The following is a 14,327-nucleotide window of genomic DNA, read 5'->3' as shown; positions in this document are numbered from 1 at the left end:
ACCACATCCCTTGCACTGGGGTCTGCAAGCAGTGCAAGCAGAGGGGAGAGGAGCGTGGAGAGCTGCTGCAGCCCCTGTGCTGCACACTGGCGCTCAGCAGCAGGCTGAGACCCACGGGTGCCAGCAGGGCTTGTGCCCCAGCACAGGAGCCCTGTGCAGGGCAGAGTTCAAAGCACAAGAGCTTCCAGGACTCTACTTTTTTTTTCGGTTCCTGCAGCCCCAACCCATTCCTATGTTTCTCCTGCCTCTTCCCAGGCCAGTTCCTGCAGCATCCTGCCACCCCCTTCCCCTCCACCACAGAGCATCCTGGTCCTGCTGCACTCTCTTTAGGGTTCATCCCGCCCCCAGAGCATCCTGACCCCTGAGCATCCCAGTTCTGAAGTATACAACTCCTGGAGCATCACAGCCCCAGTGCATCCTGACCCCGGATCATCCTCATCCTGGAGCATGCAGGTCCCACAGCATCCCAGTTCTGAAGCATCCAGCCACCACTGCCCCCTCGCTGCCCCCCACAGCAGCTGCACTTTGGCTAAAATCCAGCTCGCACTGGGCTGTTTAACGATGCCAGGTCAAGATGCCCATTCCTTTTGTGGTAAGGAGCTTCCTTCATAATGACTTAAAACATTCCCACACTGGGATATTCCAGGTTCAGAAGTTATTTATTTAATTACAAGGAGTATTACTGATTATTTTACATCTAAATCCCTGTTATAAAACTCACATTTTTATACCAAAAAAAAAACATATTCATAAATGGAGTTAGGAGTGGAAAACTGGAGCCCACAGATGGGGTTCGCAAACATGAAGCAAAGGGGTGCCTGAAGTCTGAGTGCCCCCCACCAGCCAGTGCATGTCACAGAGTGCAGGGAGGAACACGGGGCAGCCCCTGGCCCCACTGCCCCTGCACTGCTCCTGCAGGACCAAGGAGAGGTGAGCCAGGAGTGGGTGGAGAAGGGCAGGAGCCCCCCAGGGCTGGGGACAGGGTCTACAGGGTGCTGTCCCTTAGGCACAGCTGGGCATTCGTCCCCAGCCAGAACCAGGGTCGCATGCTCTCCCCATTGAAGGAAGCTGCTGTGAAAGTGAAGATCTCGACACCATTGTCAGCACTGATAAAAGACACCTGCTGCTGGGTACAGTCCAGACAGACCCAGATCCTCGTGGGGACAGGGGACAGGGACAAGTGAGTGGGAGGAAATGTGAGAGACTTGAGCTGCCCCTGATCATACTGCACAGCCCAGATTCCTTCTTCAGGGCTCATGCTGATCTCTCCCTTCCTCTTCACAGATGCCCTGGCAACCCCCACACCCCACCAAGAATACTTTCCCTTCTCGGCCTCCGCCTCCACCTCCCAGCAATGCCTCCCCTCTCTGAACTCCTCACGGCCCAGCACACAGCGACAAGTGTCAAATCTCTCTGGGGTGTTGTGCACCTGCTGCCATTTACTTTCCCATCTCACACTCCTGTAGTCCTGAGACAGGACAAGCATGGGATGAGCCGTGTCTGCATCCAGGGTCACCTTCACTGCAGGGACAGAAGGAGCCAGGCCATCAGGGGCAGAGCTCAGCCCTGGGCAGGCTTTCCCCAGCTCGGGGCCAGGAGCTGCCCCACAGGGCAGGAGATGGGGCACCTCTTGGCTCCTGAACATGCCCCAGCAAGGGCAGGAGAAGCACCGCAGAGGGTTACCCAAAGCATACCTACCTGTATTTTGAAGCAGCAGAAGCTTTCTCCATACTGGAATGAGAGGGGAGAGCTGGTCACAGCCCTTGGCCAGTGCCCAGTGGCTGTGGGCAGGGTGAGGGTCCAGCCCTGGGCTGCTCTGTCCCAGCTGCCCACCCTCCCCTGCACATTGCCTTGGTGTTTCCCAGGGGCCCAAGCACTGGGACACTCACCCAGCTCTGCAGCTTGTTCAGCTGGAAAAGGAAAGCAAAAGCAATGCCTGATGAGAGGGGAGAGCTTTTCATCTGATGGCAGGAATGTAAATGGTTAATTGTGTTACAGGATACTCACCCCGCTTTGCATCTTGTTTCGCTAGAAAACAAAAGGAAAACCAATGCATGAAGGAATGGGACGTCTTCCCATCCCACAGCTCCCAATGGTAGAACCCAAATTCCTTCATTTTTGGGAGGACACTCACCCAGCTCTGTAGCTAGTTCCTCTGAAAAAGAAAAGTGAGAACACTTGGTGAGAGAGTACAGATTCTCATTACATGTAAAGAACCACTTTTCCTTGGGTTTGGGGACAGAGACTCACCCAGTCTCGCTGATAGATCCTCTTGAAATGAGAAGAAAGGAAGGCATGATGAGAGGGAAATCCCATTACAAGACCCCAGATCCTTTCAGATGCTGATGTAGACTTACCCAGCCTTGCATCTTTTTCCCCTGCAAAAGAAAGAGAAAAGCAATGCATGTTCAGAGAAGAAAGTTTCTCAGACCATAGCTGTCACTGGCAGTCCCCAAATCCCTTCATTTGGGGGAAGAACAGTCACCCAGCTCTGCAGCTTGTTCAGCTGGAAAAGGAAAGCAAAAGCAATGCCTGATGAGAGGGGAGAGCTTCTCATCTGATGGCAGGAATGTAAATGGTTAATTGTGTTACAGGATACTCACCCAGCTTTGCATCTTGTTTCGCTAGAAAACAAAAGGAAAACCAATGCATGAAGGAATGGGACGTCTTCCCATCCCACAGCTCCCAATGGTAGAACCCAAATTCCTTCATTTTTGGGAGGACACTCACCCAGCTCTGTAGCTAGTTCTTCTGAAAAAGAAAAGTGAAAACACTTGGTGAGAGAGTACAGATTCTCATTACATGTAAAGAACCACTTTTCCTTGGGTTTGGGGACAGAGACTCACCCAGTCTCGCTGATAGATCCTCTTGAAATGAGAAGAAAGGAAGGCATGATGAGAGGGAAATCCCATTACAAGACCCCAGATCCTTTCAGATGCTGATGTAGACTTACCCAGCCTTGCATCTTTTTCCCCTGCAAAAGAAAGAGAAAAGCAATGCATGTTCAGAGAAGAAAGTTTCTCAGACCATAGCTGTCACTGGCAGTCCCCAAATCCCTTCATTTGGGGGAAGAACAGTCACCCAGCTCTGCAGCTTGTTCAGCTGGAAAAGGAAAGCAAAAGCAATGCAGGATGAGAAGGGAGAACTTCTCATTCCATTGCTGCTCCCATGGGAAGAAACCACATCTTGGGTTTATGAAGGGAGACTTACCCAGCTTTGCGTCTTCTTTCGCTGGAAAAGAAAAGCAAAGCAATGTATAATCTGAAGGCAGTGCTTCACATTCCAGGCTTCTCCCATAGCTAGACCATAAATATTTCTCTCAGGTGAGTGGGTGCAGACCACCTTGTTCCCAGATTGGGAGGGACCAGACTAACAGCAAGAATCAGCTCTGAGCAAGGCTCATGCGCGTGAAACTATAAGGACACTTGTGGAGCTCTCTGCACCGTGCCACCATAACGCCAGTGGAAGTGAATGGGGATGGGTGGAGGACGTCCCTGTCCCAGAAGTGTCAGTGCAGAGCAGAGCAGCCCCGCAGCTCGCTCCCCGTCCCCACCTTGATCCCCGTTCCTTTCAGCCATCCCGGCCGTGTCCAATGCCCAGGGCAGCCCCAGCCCCAGCACTCCCCAGTCCCATGTCAGGGTGAGGGGCCAGCCCTTCAGTGCTCAGTCTCAGCTGCCCACCCTCCCCTGCACATCGCCTTCACATTCCCCTGGGGCCTAAGCTCATGGACACTCAACCAGTTTTGGAAATTTTCTTATTGGAAATAGTTTCTCTGCAAAAGAAAAGCAAAACCACTTGGTGAAAGAGTACAAATTCACAATAAATGACAGGATATCATTTTCTTTGGGTTTGGGGACAGGGACTCTCTCTGACATTCAGCTGGCCAGAATGGAAATGGGAAGAAAAAAATGCATGATGAGAGGGAGTCACTTGTTGTCCCATTGCAGGACCCCAAATCCCTTCAGATGCTGATGGAGACTTACCCTGACTTGCAAGGTATTCATATGGACAAGAAAGAGAGAAGCCCTGCAGTGCTCTGTCCCAGCTGCCCACCCTCCCCTGCACATCGTCTTGGCATTCCCCTGGGGCCCAAGCTCAGGGACACTCACTCTGCTCTACAGCTAGTATTGCTGGAAGGGGAAAGCAAAAGCAAGACATGATGAGAAGGGAAAATTTCTCATCCCATTGCTAGTCCTATGGGAAGACACCAAATCTGTGCTTTATGAAGGGAGACTTACCTTGCTTTTTGCCTTTTTTCCCTGGAAAAGGAAAAGATAAGCAATGTGTGATCAGAAGGCAGTGCTTCACATGCCATGGCTACTCCCATATCTCGAAACTAATTTTTTTTTCTCAGGTAGGTGGGCACAGACCACATTGCATCCAGATTGGAACAGCCCAGACTACCTCCAGAAGCGTCAGTGCAGAACAGGGCAGCCCCGCAGCTCACTCCCCGTCCCCACCACGATCCCCATTCCTTTCAGCCATCCCGGCCATGTCCCATGCCCAGGGCAGCCCCAGCCCCAGCACTCCCCACTCCCTCACCAGGGTGAGGGGCCAGCCCTGGGCTGCTCTGTCCCAGCTGCCCACCCTCCCCTGCACATTGCCTTGGCGTTGCCCTTGGGCCCAAACTCAGGGGCACACACTCAGCTCTGCAGCTTGATACTCTGGGAAAGAGGAAAAAAAGAAAACCAAAACGAGGCATGTTGAGAGGGGAGAGTTTCTGAATCCCATGGCTGGACCCCAAACTGGTCTGTTGTGCTGTGGGTTACTCACCAGGCTTTGCATCTTTTTTCTCTGCAAAACAAAGACAAAAACAACACATGATCGAAAAGGACATCTTCCCATCCCACAGCCCCCTCTGGAGTCCCCAGATTCCTTCCTTTTTCAGAGGAACACTCACCCAGCAGTTCGGGTTGTTCAGCTGGAAAAGACAGAGAAGAGCAATGGATGGTGAGAAGGGAGAGCTGCTCAGCCTGTGGCTGCTCCCTTGAGAAGACACCAAATCTTTGGGTTTAGGAAGGGAAATTTACCCAGCTTTGCATTTCCTTTCCCCAGAAAAGGAAAACAAAAGGAATGAGGGATCAGAAGGCAGTGCTTCACATGCCATGGTTATTCCCATAGCTAGGCCCTCAATTATTTTTCTCCAGTGAGTGGGCAGAGAGCACCTTGCTCCCAGATTGAGAGGGACCAGACTAACAGCGAGCAAGAACCTGCACTGAGCAAGGCTCATGCACGTGGAGCAGTAAGGAGAGACACTTGTGCAGCTCTCTGCACCGTGCCACCAAAACACAAGTGGAAGGGAATGGGGACGGGTGGAGGACGTCCCTGTCCCAGAAGCGTCAGTGCAGAGCGGGGCAGCCCCACAGCTCGCTCCCCGTCCCCACCTTGATCCCCGTTCCTTTCAGCCATCCCGGCCGTGTCCCGTGCCCAGGGCAGCCCCAGCCCCAGCACTCCCCACTCCCCTATCAGGGTGAGGAGCCAGCCCTTGGCTGCTCTGTCCCAGCCGCTCACCCTCCCCAGTACATTGCCTTCGCATTCCCTTGGAGTCCAAGCACACAGACACTCACCCTGCTCTGAAGCATGTTCTTCTGAAAGCGAAAGCAAAAGCAAGACATAATGAGAAGGGAAAATTTCTCATCCCATTGCTAGTCCCATGGGAAGACACCAAATCTTTGCTTTATGAAGGGAGACTTACCCAGCTTTGCATACTTTTGGTGGAAGAGTAAAGCAAAATCAATGCGTGATCAGAAGGCATTGCTTCACATGCCATGGCAACTCCCATAGCTCGAAACAATTTTTTTTTTCTCAGGTGGGTGGGCACAGACCACATTGCATCCAGATTGGAACAGCCCAGACTACCTCCAGAAGCATCGTGCAGAGGGGGCAGCCCTGCAGCTCACTCCCCGTCCCCACCTTGATCCCCATTCCTTTCAGCCATCCCAGCTGTGTCTCGTGCCCAGGGCAGCCCCAGCCCCAGCACTCCCCAGTCCCGCGTCAGGGTGAGGGGCTGGCCCTGGGCTGCTCTATCCCTGGTACCCACCCTCACCCGAAAAAATCGACTTGGCGTTGCCCTGGGGCCCAAGCTCAGGGACACTCACCCAGTGATGAACGTCGTCCGTTTTGAAAGCAATTCCCTGATAAACAAAAGCAAAAGCATTTGGTGAGAGAGTACGAATTCTCAATAAATGACAGGATATCATTTTCTTTGGGTTCGGGGACAGGGACTCTCTCTGACATTCAGCTGGCCAGAATGGAAATGGGAAGAAAAAAAAGCATGATGAGAGGAAGTAACTTGTCATGCCATTGCAGGACCCCAAATCCCTTTAGGTGCTGATGGAGACATACCCTGACTGATCTGGTACTCATATGGACAAGAAAGAGAGAAGCCCTGGAGTACTCTGTACCAGGTGCCCACCCTCCCCTGCACATTGCCTTCACATTTCCATGGGGCCCAGGCTCAGGGACACTCACCCATTTTTGGAAATTTTGTAATTCAAAATAGTTTCTCTGGAAAAAAAAAAAAAAAGTAAAAGCACTTGGTGAGAGAGTACGAATTCTCAATAAGTGACAAGATATAATTTTCTTTGGGTTTGGGGTCAAGGACACTCTCTGACATTCAGCTGGCCGGAATGGAAATGGGAAGAAAAAAATGCATGATGAGAGCGAGTAATTTTTCGTCCCATTGCAGGACCCCAAATCCCTTCAGATGCTGAAGGAGACTTACCTTTGCTCCCCGTCCCCACCTTGATCCCCGTTCCTTTCAGCCATCCCGGCCGTGTCCCGTGGCCAGGGCAGCCCCAGCCCCAGCACTCCCCACTCCCCCGTCAGTCTACAGCTGCTCCTCCAGCACCCCCGAGCCACCAGCACACAAGCCCCCACAGCCCACCCAGACCAGTCCCTCCCGCAGGGACACCACTTCCCCAGGGGGCTGGGGGCAAGGACTGCAAGGACTCACCCAGCTCTCGGCTCTGTGCCGCTGAAAAGCAAAGGTGGAGGAACAGGAGGTCAGCAGAGCAGCTTGGTTGCTCGGTGGGAACATCTGCAGGGGGTCTGGGCCTTCCCACCAGCCCCACGCTGCAGCCATGCTCCCTGGCCTCCCACCCAAGGCCCCTTGCCTTCTCCCCTGCCTTCGTTGCCCAAGGCAGAGGCCCAAGAGGATCCTAAGGCCTTTGGGATCCCCAGGAGAACATTCCCTTCCTCCTCCTATGCACCTCCCTGGGCCAGGGTTCAGCCCCGCTCCAGACCCATGCGGTTCCCTGCAGAACACCTCCCTCCACTCCATCCCTGCACTGCCAGCTTACCTTTCTTCTCCAAGGAAGCCCCACTGAGAAAGAGGTCCCTCATGGCACCCAGCAGAGCTGCAGAAAGTACAAGGCTGCACTCAACTTCCCCAACCTTTGCCCAGTTCCTGGCAGCAATAATCACCTGGGAGAAACTTTGCCCCTTGGGGGATGGTACCAAGTGTCTCCAGAGCTGAGCAGGATCAGAGGTTGCAGGGAGTGGTGCGCATCTGGGTGCTGAGCCCAGCGCTGCCACCCTTTGCTCAGGGTGGTGCGGGCAAAGAATAAGCTGCACTCCTGGCTCTGGTCAAGCAGCCATGGCAGGAGGTCAGCTCAGATTGGCAGGGATTTTCTTCCAGTGCTAAGGTGGATAAGGAAAGTTTATGTGCGCTGGAAGCCAGGTCAAGCAACATGGGAGGACTACAGAGATGCTGTTTACCTTTGCAGGCAGAAAATTCATATGGACAAATCTAAATTCATGTTGGATCTGGACAGTACTGTGAGGGACAGTAAACATGATTTTTAAAAAATACCTTAAGAGCAAAAGTAGGACCAGAGAAAACATTGGTGTATTACTTGATGGGAATGGTCTCCTCACAAACAGGGAGATCAACACAGAGATGTTTAATGCTTCCTTTGCCATTGTCTCCAACACTGACAATGGGCACTGGGACCCCAGGTGCCCCGTCTTGGAGAGTATTGACTACGGGAACATTAAACACCCAGCCAACCCTGAATTTTGTTGCTATTTGCTCCTACAGGTGCATGCATACAAGACTACAGGGGCTGATGGGATTCATCCCAGAGTACTCAGAGAACTGGCTGATGTCATCAGGAAATCTCAATAAATTACTTTTGAAATATCCTTGGGAATCGGGAGAGGTCCCAGTGACGGGAAGCTGCCAAATGTTGCCCCAGTTTCCAAGAAGGGAAGCAAAGAAATCCCTGGGAATTACAGGCCTGTCAGTCTCATGGCAGTGTTAGTAATAGAAGAAGAAATAATACAATATTGTTTAATATGTTACATTTGCGATGTACTGTTCCGAGGCTGAGCTTGGAAGATACAAAATATATGTGCAAGGGTAACATGAGAATGCACCAATTCATGATGAGGAGTAAGGAGGATTAAAAGAATGCTCAATTTGCAAGACATCTAGATAACTGGGGCTTCTTGGACTCTGGGAACTGGATCAAACCAACCTTGCGGTTTGGACTGAGACCAAGGGCTCAGAGAGCATGCGTGAGAAGGAAACGTTAAAAAGTTCAACTCTGATGAAGACATCTTACTTCATCCCGACGACCACCCGGACGACCACCAGAGAGCAGTACGCAAGCGCAGAAGGACTGATAAGATAATTAGCATACGAAGCGAGGCTAGGCGGAGCTAGGAAATGAATATGCATAGATGAGTTGTGAAACCTAATGCATATGTAGTATCTTAGGAGATAAAAGAGAACTAAGAGAACAAATCAGACGAAGTTAGATTTGGGCAGGCATGCCCCTAACTTCTGGCGCCTAATAAAGCACCTTCATATAATCACTTCGTGGATTATGTGTTTTCATGAACGCTAACAGCAGTGCCTGGTAAAGTTATGGAGATTGCTCTGGGAGTGAGTGAAAAACACCTCAGGGACAATGCGGACACTGCTCACAGCACACATGGGTTCGTGAGGGAAAAGTCCTATTTAACAAACTCAATTTCTTTTTATGACAAGGTCAGCCACCCAGTTGGCCGAGGGGAGCCAGCTGAGGTGATCGTTTTGGATTTCAGGGAAGATTAAAACATTGTTTCTGACCATACCCAGCCAGACCTAATGTCCAGCATAGACCCAGATAAGTGCACGATACAATGGGTGAACAATTGGCTGACAGGTCAGGCTCGGAGGGATCTGGTAAACAGGGCAACATCAGGCTGGCGGCCAGTCATGAGTGGGGCTCTGCAGGGCTCCATTTTGGGGCCAGGTCTCTTCAGTGGTCCCATAAATGTCCTGGAGGCAGGACTGGAAGGAAACCTGAGTGAGTTTGTGGCTGACTCTGAACTGGGAGGAGCTGCTGACTCCCTTGAGGCTGGAGAGGCCTTGCAGGGGGATCTGGCCAAAGGGGAGAGCTGGGCAGCCACCGCCTGTGGGAAGTTTAACAAGAGCAAGTGCTGGGCCCTGTCCCTGGGCAGGGGCAGCCCTGGCTGTACGTACAGCGTGGGGGGCGAGAGGCTGGAGAGCAGCCCCCAGAACGGGAGCTGGGGATTGTGGCCGATGGCAAGTTGGGTGTGAGCCAGCAGCGGGCCCTGGCAGCCCAAAGGGCCAAGCGTGCCCTGGGGTGCCTCAGGCAAGGCACTGCTGGCCGGCCGAGGGAAGGGATCGTCCCGCTCTGCTCGGCCTGCTGCGGCCTCACCTCGAGCACTGCGTGCAGCTGTGGGCACCACAGCAGACAAAGGGCGTGAAACTGTGCGAGAGCCTCCAAGGGAGGGCTACGAGGATGGAGAAGGCTCTGCAAGGCAAGGCGTGTGAGGAGCGGCTGAAGGCGCTTGGCTTGTTGAGCCCAGAGCAGAGGAGACACAGGGGAGGCCTCGCGCCGGCCCACAGCTTCCTGATGAGGGGAGCGGAGGGGCAGGTGCCGGTCTCTGCTCTCTGGGGCCAGCGACAGGGCCCGAGGGAACGGCATGGAGCTGCCACAGGGGAGGCTCAGGCTGGCTGTTCAGAAAAGGTTCTTCACCAAGAGGGTGGTCGGGCACAGGAACAGGCTCCCCAGGGATGTGGCCCCAGCCCCAAGCCTCCTGCAGCTCAAGGAGCATTTGGAGAAGGATCTCAGGCACAGGGTCTGATTTTTGGGTGGTCTTTGTGGGGCCAGGAGATGGACTCGATGGTCCCGTTGGGTCCCTTCCAAATGGGGCTATCCTGTGATTCTGTGATCTAGGGCTGAAGGCTGAGACCACCTTGGAGGTCTTCCAGGAGGACTTCCAGGAGCCAGTGATGCCTCCTGTGTGCACAGCCTCTGCAGAGCCTGTGATGGGAGGCTGGAAGCTCTTTGGGTGCCCCCAGGGCAGGGCAATGACCCAGCTGGGACAAGTGGGTTCCAGGCATCAGCTGGGGAACTGGGGGCAGCTGGAGCTTAGGTTCCTCCTATCTCTGACTCCCAGGACCAACACCAAGGAGACGGTCTGCTGCAAGACGCCTTCCCAGGCAGCAAAGCCTCAGGACAGAAAGCACCCAGGAAATGCCACTGCCAGACTCCACCTTCCTGTGAACATCTTTATTTGCCACAGTCCTGCTGCTGCTGTGCCTTGATGTCCTCCAGAGAAGGGAACAAAGAGCCCCCACAGGCTGCTCATGCTCAGCACCAGGCACAGAGCAAAGATCAACCCCAAACTAGGAGGCAAAGGTGGCCTGCAATGGCCGGCAGCACACGGTGACCACATCCCTTGCACTGGGGTTCTGCAAGCAGTGCAAGCAGAGGGGAGAGGAGCGTGGAGAGCTGCTGCAGCCCCTGTGCTGCCCGCTGGGGCTCAGAGGCAGGGTGAGACCCGCGGGTGCCAGCAGGGCTTGTGCCTGGCCTGGCCCCTGCTTGCAGCATCCCAGCCCTCCCCCAGCAGCAGGAAGGAACACAGGGCAGTCCCTGGCCCCACTGACCCTCATTCCTGTGCTGCTCCTGCAGGACCAAGGAGAGGTGATGCAGGAGTGGGTGGAGAAGGGCAGGAGCCCCCCAGGGCTGGGGACAGGGTCTGGGGGATGCTGTCCCTCAGGCACAGCTGAATTCCCTGTGTCTCCAGGCGGAACCAGGGGCGGATGCTCTCCCCATTGAAGGAGGCTGCTGTGAAAGTGAAGATCTCGACCCCATTGTTAGCATTGATAAAAGACACCTGCTGCTGGGTACAGTCCAGACAGACCCAGATCCTCGTGGGGACAGGGGACAGGGACAAGGGGGTGGGAGGAGATGTGAGAGACTTGAGCTGCCCATCATCATACTGCACAGCCCAGATCCCTCCTTCAGGTCTCATGTTGATCTCCCCCTTCCTCTTCACAGATGCCCTGGCCACTCCCACAGCCCAACAAGAATACTCTTCCCTCTCCCCCTCCACCTCCACCTCCCACCAGTGCCTCCCCTCTTTAAACTTCTCATGGCCCAGCACGCAGCACCGAATATCAAATCTCTCGGGTGTGCTGGGCACCTGCTGCCATTTAATTTCCCGTCTCACACTCCTGTGGTCCTCTGACAGGACAAGCAGTGGATGAGCCGTGTCTGGATCCAGGGTCACCTTCACTGCAGGGACAGAAGGAGCCAGGCCATCAGGGGCAGAGCTCAGCCCTGGGCAGGCTTTCCCCAGCTCGGGGCCAGGAGCTGCCCCACGGGGCAGGAGATGGGGCACCTCTTGGCTCCTGAACATGCCCCAGCAAGGGCAGGAGAAGCACTGCAGAGGGCAACCCAGTGCACACCTACCTCTATTTTGAGGCAGAAGACACCTTCTCCATGCTGGAATGAGAGGGGAGAGCTGGTCACAGCCCACGGCCGTTGCCCAGTGGGTGTGGGCAGGGTGAGGGTCCAGCCCTGGGCTGCTCTGTCCCAGCTGCCCACCCTCCCCTGCATGTTGCCTTTTTGTGGCCTTGGGGCCCAAGCACAGGGACACTCACCCAGCTCTGCAGCTTGTTGTGCTGGAAGAGAAAGAGAAAAGCAATGCATGATGACAGGGGACAGCTTCTCATTCCAGAGCTGCTGAGAAGTCCCATGCCCAGGGCAGCCCCAGCCACAGCACTCCCCACTCCCCCGTCAGGCTCCAGCTGCTCCTCCAGCACCCCCGAGCCACCAGCACACAAGCCCCCACAGCCCACCGACCCCATTTCATCCTGCAGGGACACCACTTCCCCAGGCGGCTGGAGGCAGGGACTGCAAGGACTCACCCAGCTCTCGGCTCTGTGCCGCTGAAAAGCAAAGGCAGAGGAACAGGAGGTCAGCAGAGCAGCTTGGTTGCTCGGTGGGAACATCTGCAGGGGGTCTGGGCCTTCCCACCAGCCCCACGCTGCACCCATGCTCCCTGGCCTCCCACCCAAGGCCCCTTGCCTTCTCCCCTGCCTTCGTTGCCCAAGGCAGAGGCCCAAGAGGATCCTAAGGCCTTTGGGATCCCCAGGAGAACATTCCCTTCCTCCTCCTACGCACCTCCCTGGGCCAGGGCTCAGCCCCGCTCCAGACCCACGCGGGTCCCTGCAGAACACCTCCCTCCGCTCCATCCCTGCGCTGCAAGCTTACCTTTCTTTCGAAAGAGATAAACACCGAGGCCAATGGACACAGCCAAAAGCACGAGGACCAGAGCCAGAGCCACCTTCCAGGGCTGGGCGTTGAGGAAGAAGGGAGCTGAGAAAAGGCAGCAGGAAAAGGGCTGCGTTTACATGCCCCTGGGTCAAAAAGCAAGACCCAGACTTCTCCCAGCTCAGGACAAGTGCAGGGGCCAGGAACACGTCACCCTGGCTGTGCTATTTGTACCTGCGATGTGCAGGGAAAATTGCCTCTCCTGCTGGATGCGGCTGCTCCTGACCACGCAGGACAAGGGCCCCTCCACGCTCCCGGTCACGATGACGGTGCCTTCGATTTCAAAGAGTCCATCCTGGTCCTGGGAATGTGTCTGGGAGACCGAGGGCAGATGCTGCCCGCGAGCATCCCTCCACAGCAGCTGCAGCAGCGGGTACCAGCCGGCTGATCGACACAGCACCCAGACGCCTCCGGCCTCTTAGCCCTCCAGGGAGAGGTGGGGGTCAGTGCCTGTGGCTGGGGGAAGACCCTGCAGCTGGGGCTTGACTTGGGGAGGGATTCAGTTCCAAGGCAAAGACCCCATCTGCTCCCATGTCAGACACAGCCCAGCCCAGCCACAGCCACAGCAGCTCTGGGACTGCGCACTCAACGCACCCACTCTCACCCCTAAACAACTGCGGCTGGTGCCAGAACCAGAGAGCAGGGCTGCACAATGCCAGTGGCCCCAAATCTCCCATAAAACCCAGGTGCTGAGCTTCAGCACCTCCAGGCAGCGTCTCTGCACCAAGCCGTGCTGTTTGAAGAAGACGCGAGACTTCCAGACAATGTCTCAGGTCTCCCCCAGGACAAAAACGAAAAGCAAGCAGAGGTCCAACTGCTCAGAGTTCTCTTCCCTGCTTCAGATGTTGTCGTTGGTCCCATGGCTGGCACAACTGAAGGAGCTGCTCAGCCGCCTGTGCCCAGTGCCCTCAGAACATCATTGGACACAGTTCATGAGACCACAGAAAACGATCAAAAACAGCTCATCCTTGCAGCTCTGTCCCAAAAACTCACTTGCAGCAGAATGGGTGTACACCTTACTGGACAAGTGCTCACATACTGAGGAGGTGAAGCCCCATCAGACTAAACTCTTTGACAGGTTTCATCAATTGCTATGAGGATGGGACAGAGGCCTAGGTAGGGCACACAGTCCCAGGGACACCTGGATGCATCAGTTCAGCCACTAACCTGTCACGTCCAGATCCACTATAGTTTCTCCATAATCATCAGCATCTTTCACAGTGCAGACATACTGCCCATCATCCGAGGGGCTCAACCCAGAGATTCGCAAGTCCAGGCTTCCAGCAGAGAGACCATCTCTGGCCAACTCTGTCCTCCCAGCATATGCCCACATCTGCTCCCCGTACAGGTCCTCTCCATTGCGGTAGTGGTGCACTGTCTCAGACAAATCATCCCGGATCCACCTGATATCCAAGCTGCGAGCATCCTTGCGAGGGGACAAGTGGCAGGGCAGCACGACATCCTGCCCCACAGTGGCAGTGAGAGGATGGCCTGGTCCCACCACTCTGAGCTGGGCTAGGCAATGGAGGAGGGCACAGAGAGGAGGTGAGATTTTGCCACTGTAAATTTATGGGCAGTGAGTGACAAGGGGCGAGCTGTGCGAGAGTTGGTGCGTGCTGTGTCCCCCAAGTCCCATGGGAAACCACTGGGGAAACAGGAGAGGGAGAGGGAGGACGTGCAGGAGAAGGAGGTGTGCTGGGAGTGGGAGCCCTCTCTGCAGTATTTGGGCAGGTGAAGAAGAGCCAGAAA

General features: G+C 54.8%; 2 protein-coding genes across 2 annotated transcripts; both read right to left on the bottom strand.

Annotated features, from left to right (window-relative positions):
- Positions 1–762: 762 nt before the first annotated feature.
- On the bottom strand, positions 763–6,768 carry LOC310888186 (E3 ubiquitin-protein ligase TRIM58-like; the record flags this gene model as incomplete). Its single annotated transcript, XM_083814636.1, has 18 exons — positions 763–1,521; positions 1,699–1,731; positions 1,890–1,910; positions 2,008–2,028; positions 2,135–2,155; positions 2,251–2,271; positions 2,358–2,378; positions 2,604–2,624; positions 2,731–2,751; positions 2,847–2,867; positions 2,954–2,974; positions 3,211–3,231; positions 4,239–4,259; positions 4,774–4,921; positions 5,568–5,588; positions 5,696–5,708; positions 6,099–6,134; positions 6,725–6,768. 18 exons carry the CDS (start codon positions 6,766–6,768, stop codon positions 986–988), a joined length of 1,062 nt encoding a protein of 353 aa, XP_083670762.1. The 3' UTR covers positions 763–985.
- A 3,605-nt stretch (positions 6,769–10,373) lies between these two features.
- On the bottom strand, positions 10,374–13,636 carry LOC310888185 (butyrophilin subfamily 1 member A1-like; the record flags this gene model as incomplete). Its single annotated transcript, XM_083814635.1, has 7 exons — positions 10,374–11,537; positions 11,715–11,747; positions 11,906–11,926; positions 12,173–12,193; positions 12,519–12,623; positions 12,753–12,995; positions 13,618–13,636. The coding sequence occupies 7 exons, from the start codon at positions 13,634–13,636 to the stop codon at positions 10,909–10,911; spliced, it is 1,071 nt and encodes a 356-aa protein (XP_083670761.1). The 3' UTR covers positions 10,374–10,908.
- Between the last annotated feature and the right edge of the window lie 691 nt (positions 13,637–14,327).

Source organism: Anser anser, assembly GCF_964211835.1.
Source record: "Anser anser genome assembly, chromosome: 31".
Classification (NCBI taxonomy): domain Eukaryota; kingdom Metazoa; phylum Chordata; class Aves; order Anseriformes; family Anatidae; genus Anser; species Anser anser.
The sequence above is the reverse complement of the archived record's forward strand: the minus strand, read 5'-3'. Positions and strand labels throughout refer to the sequence as shown.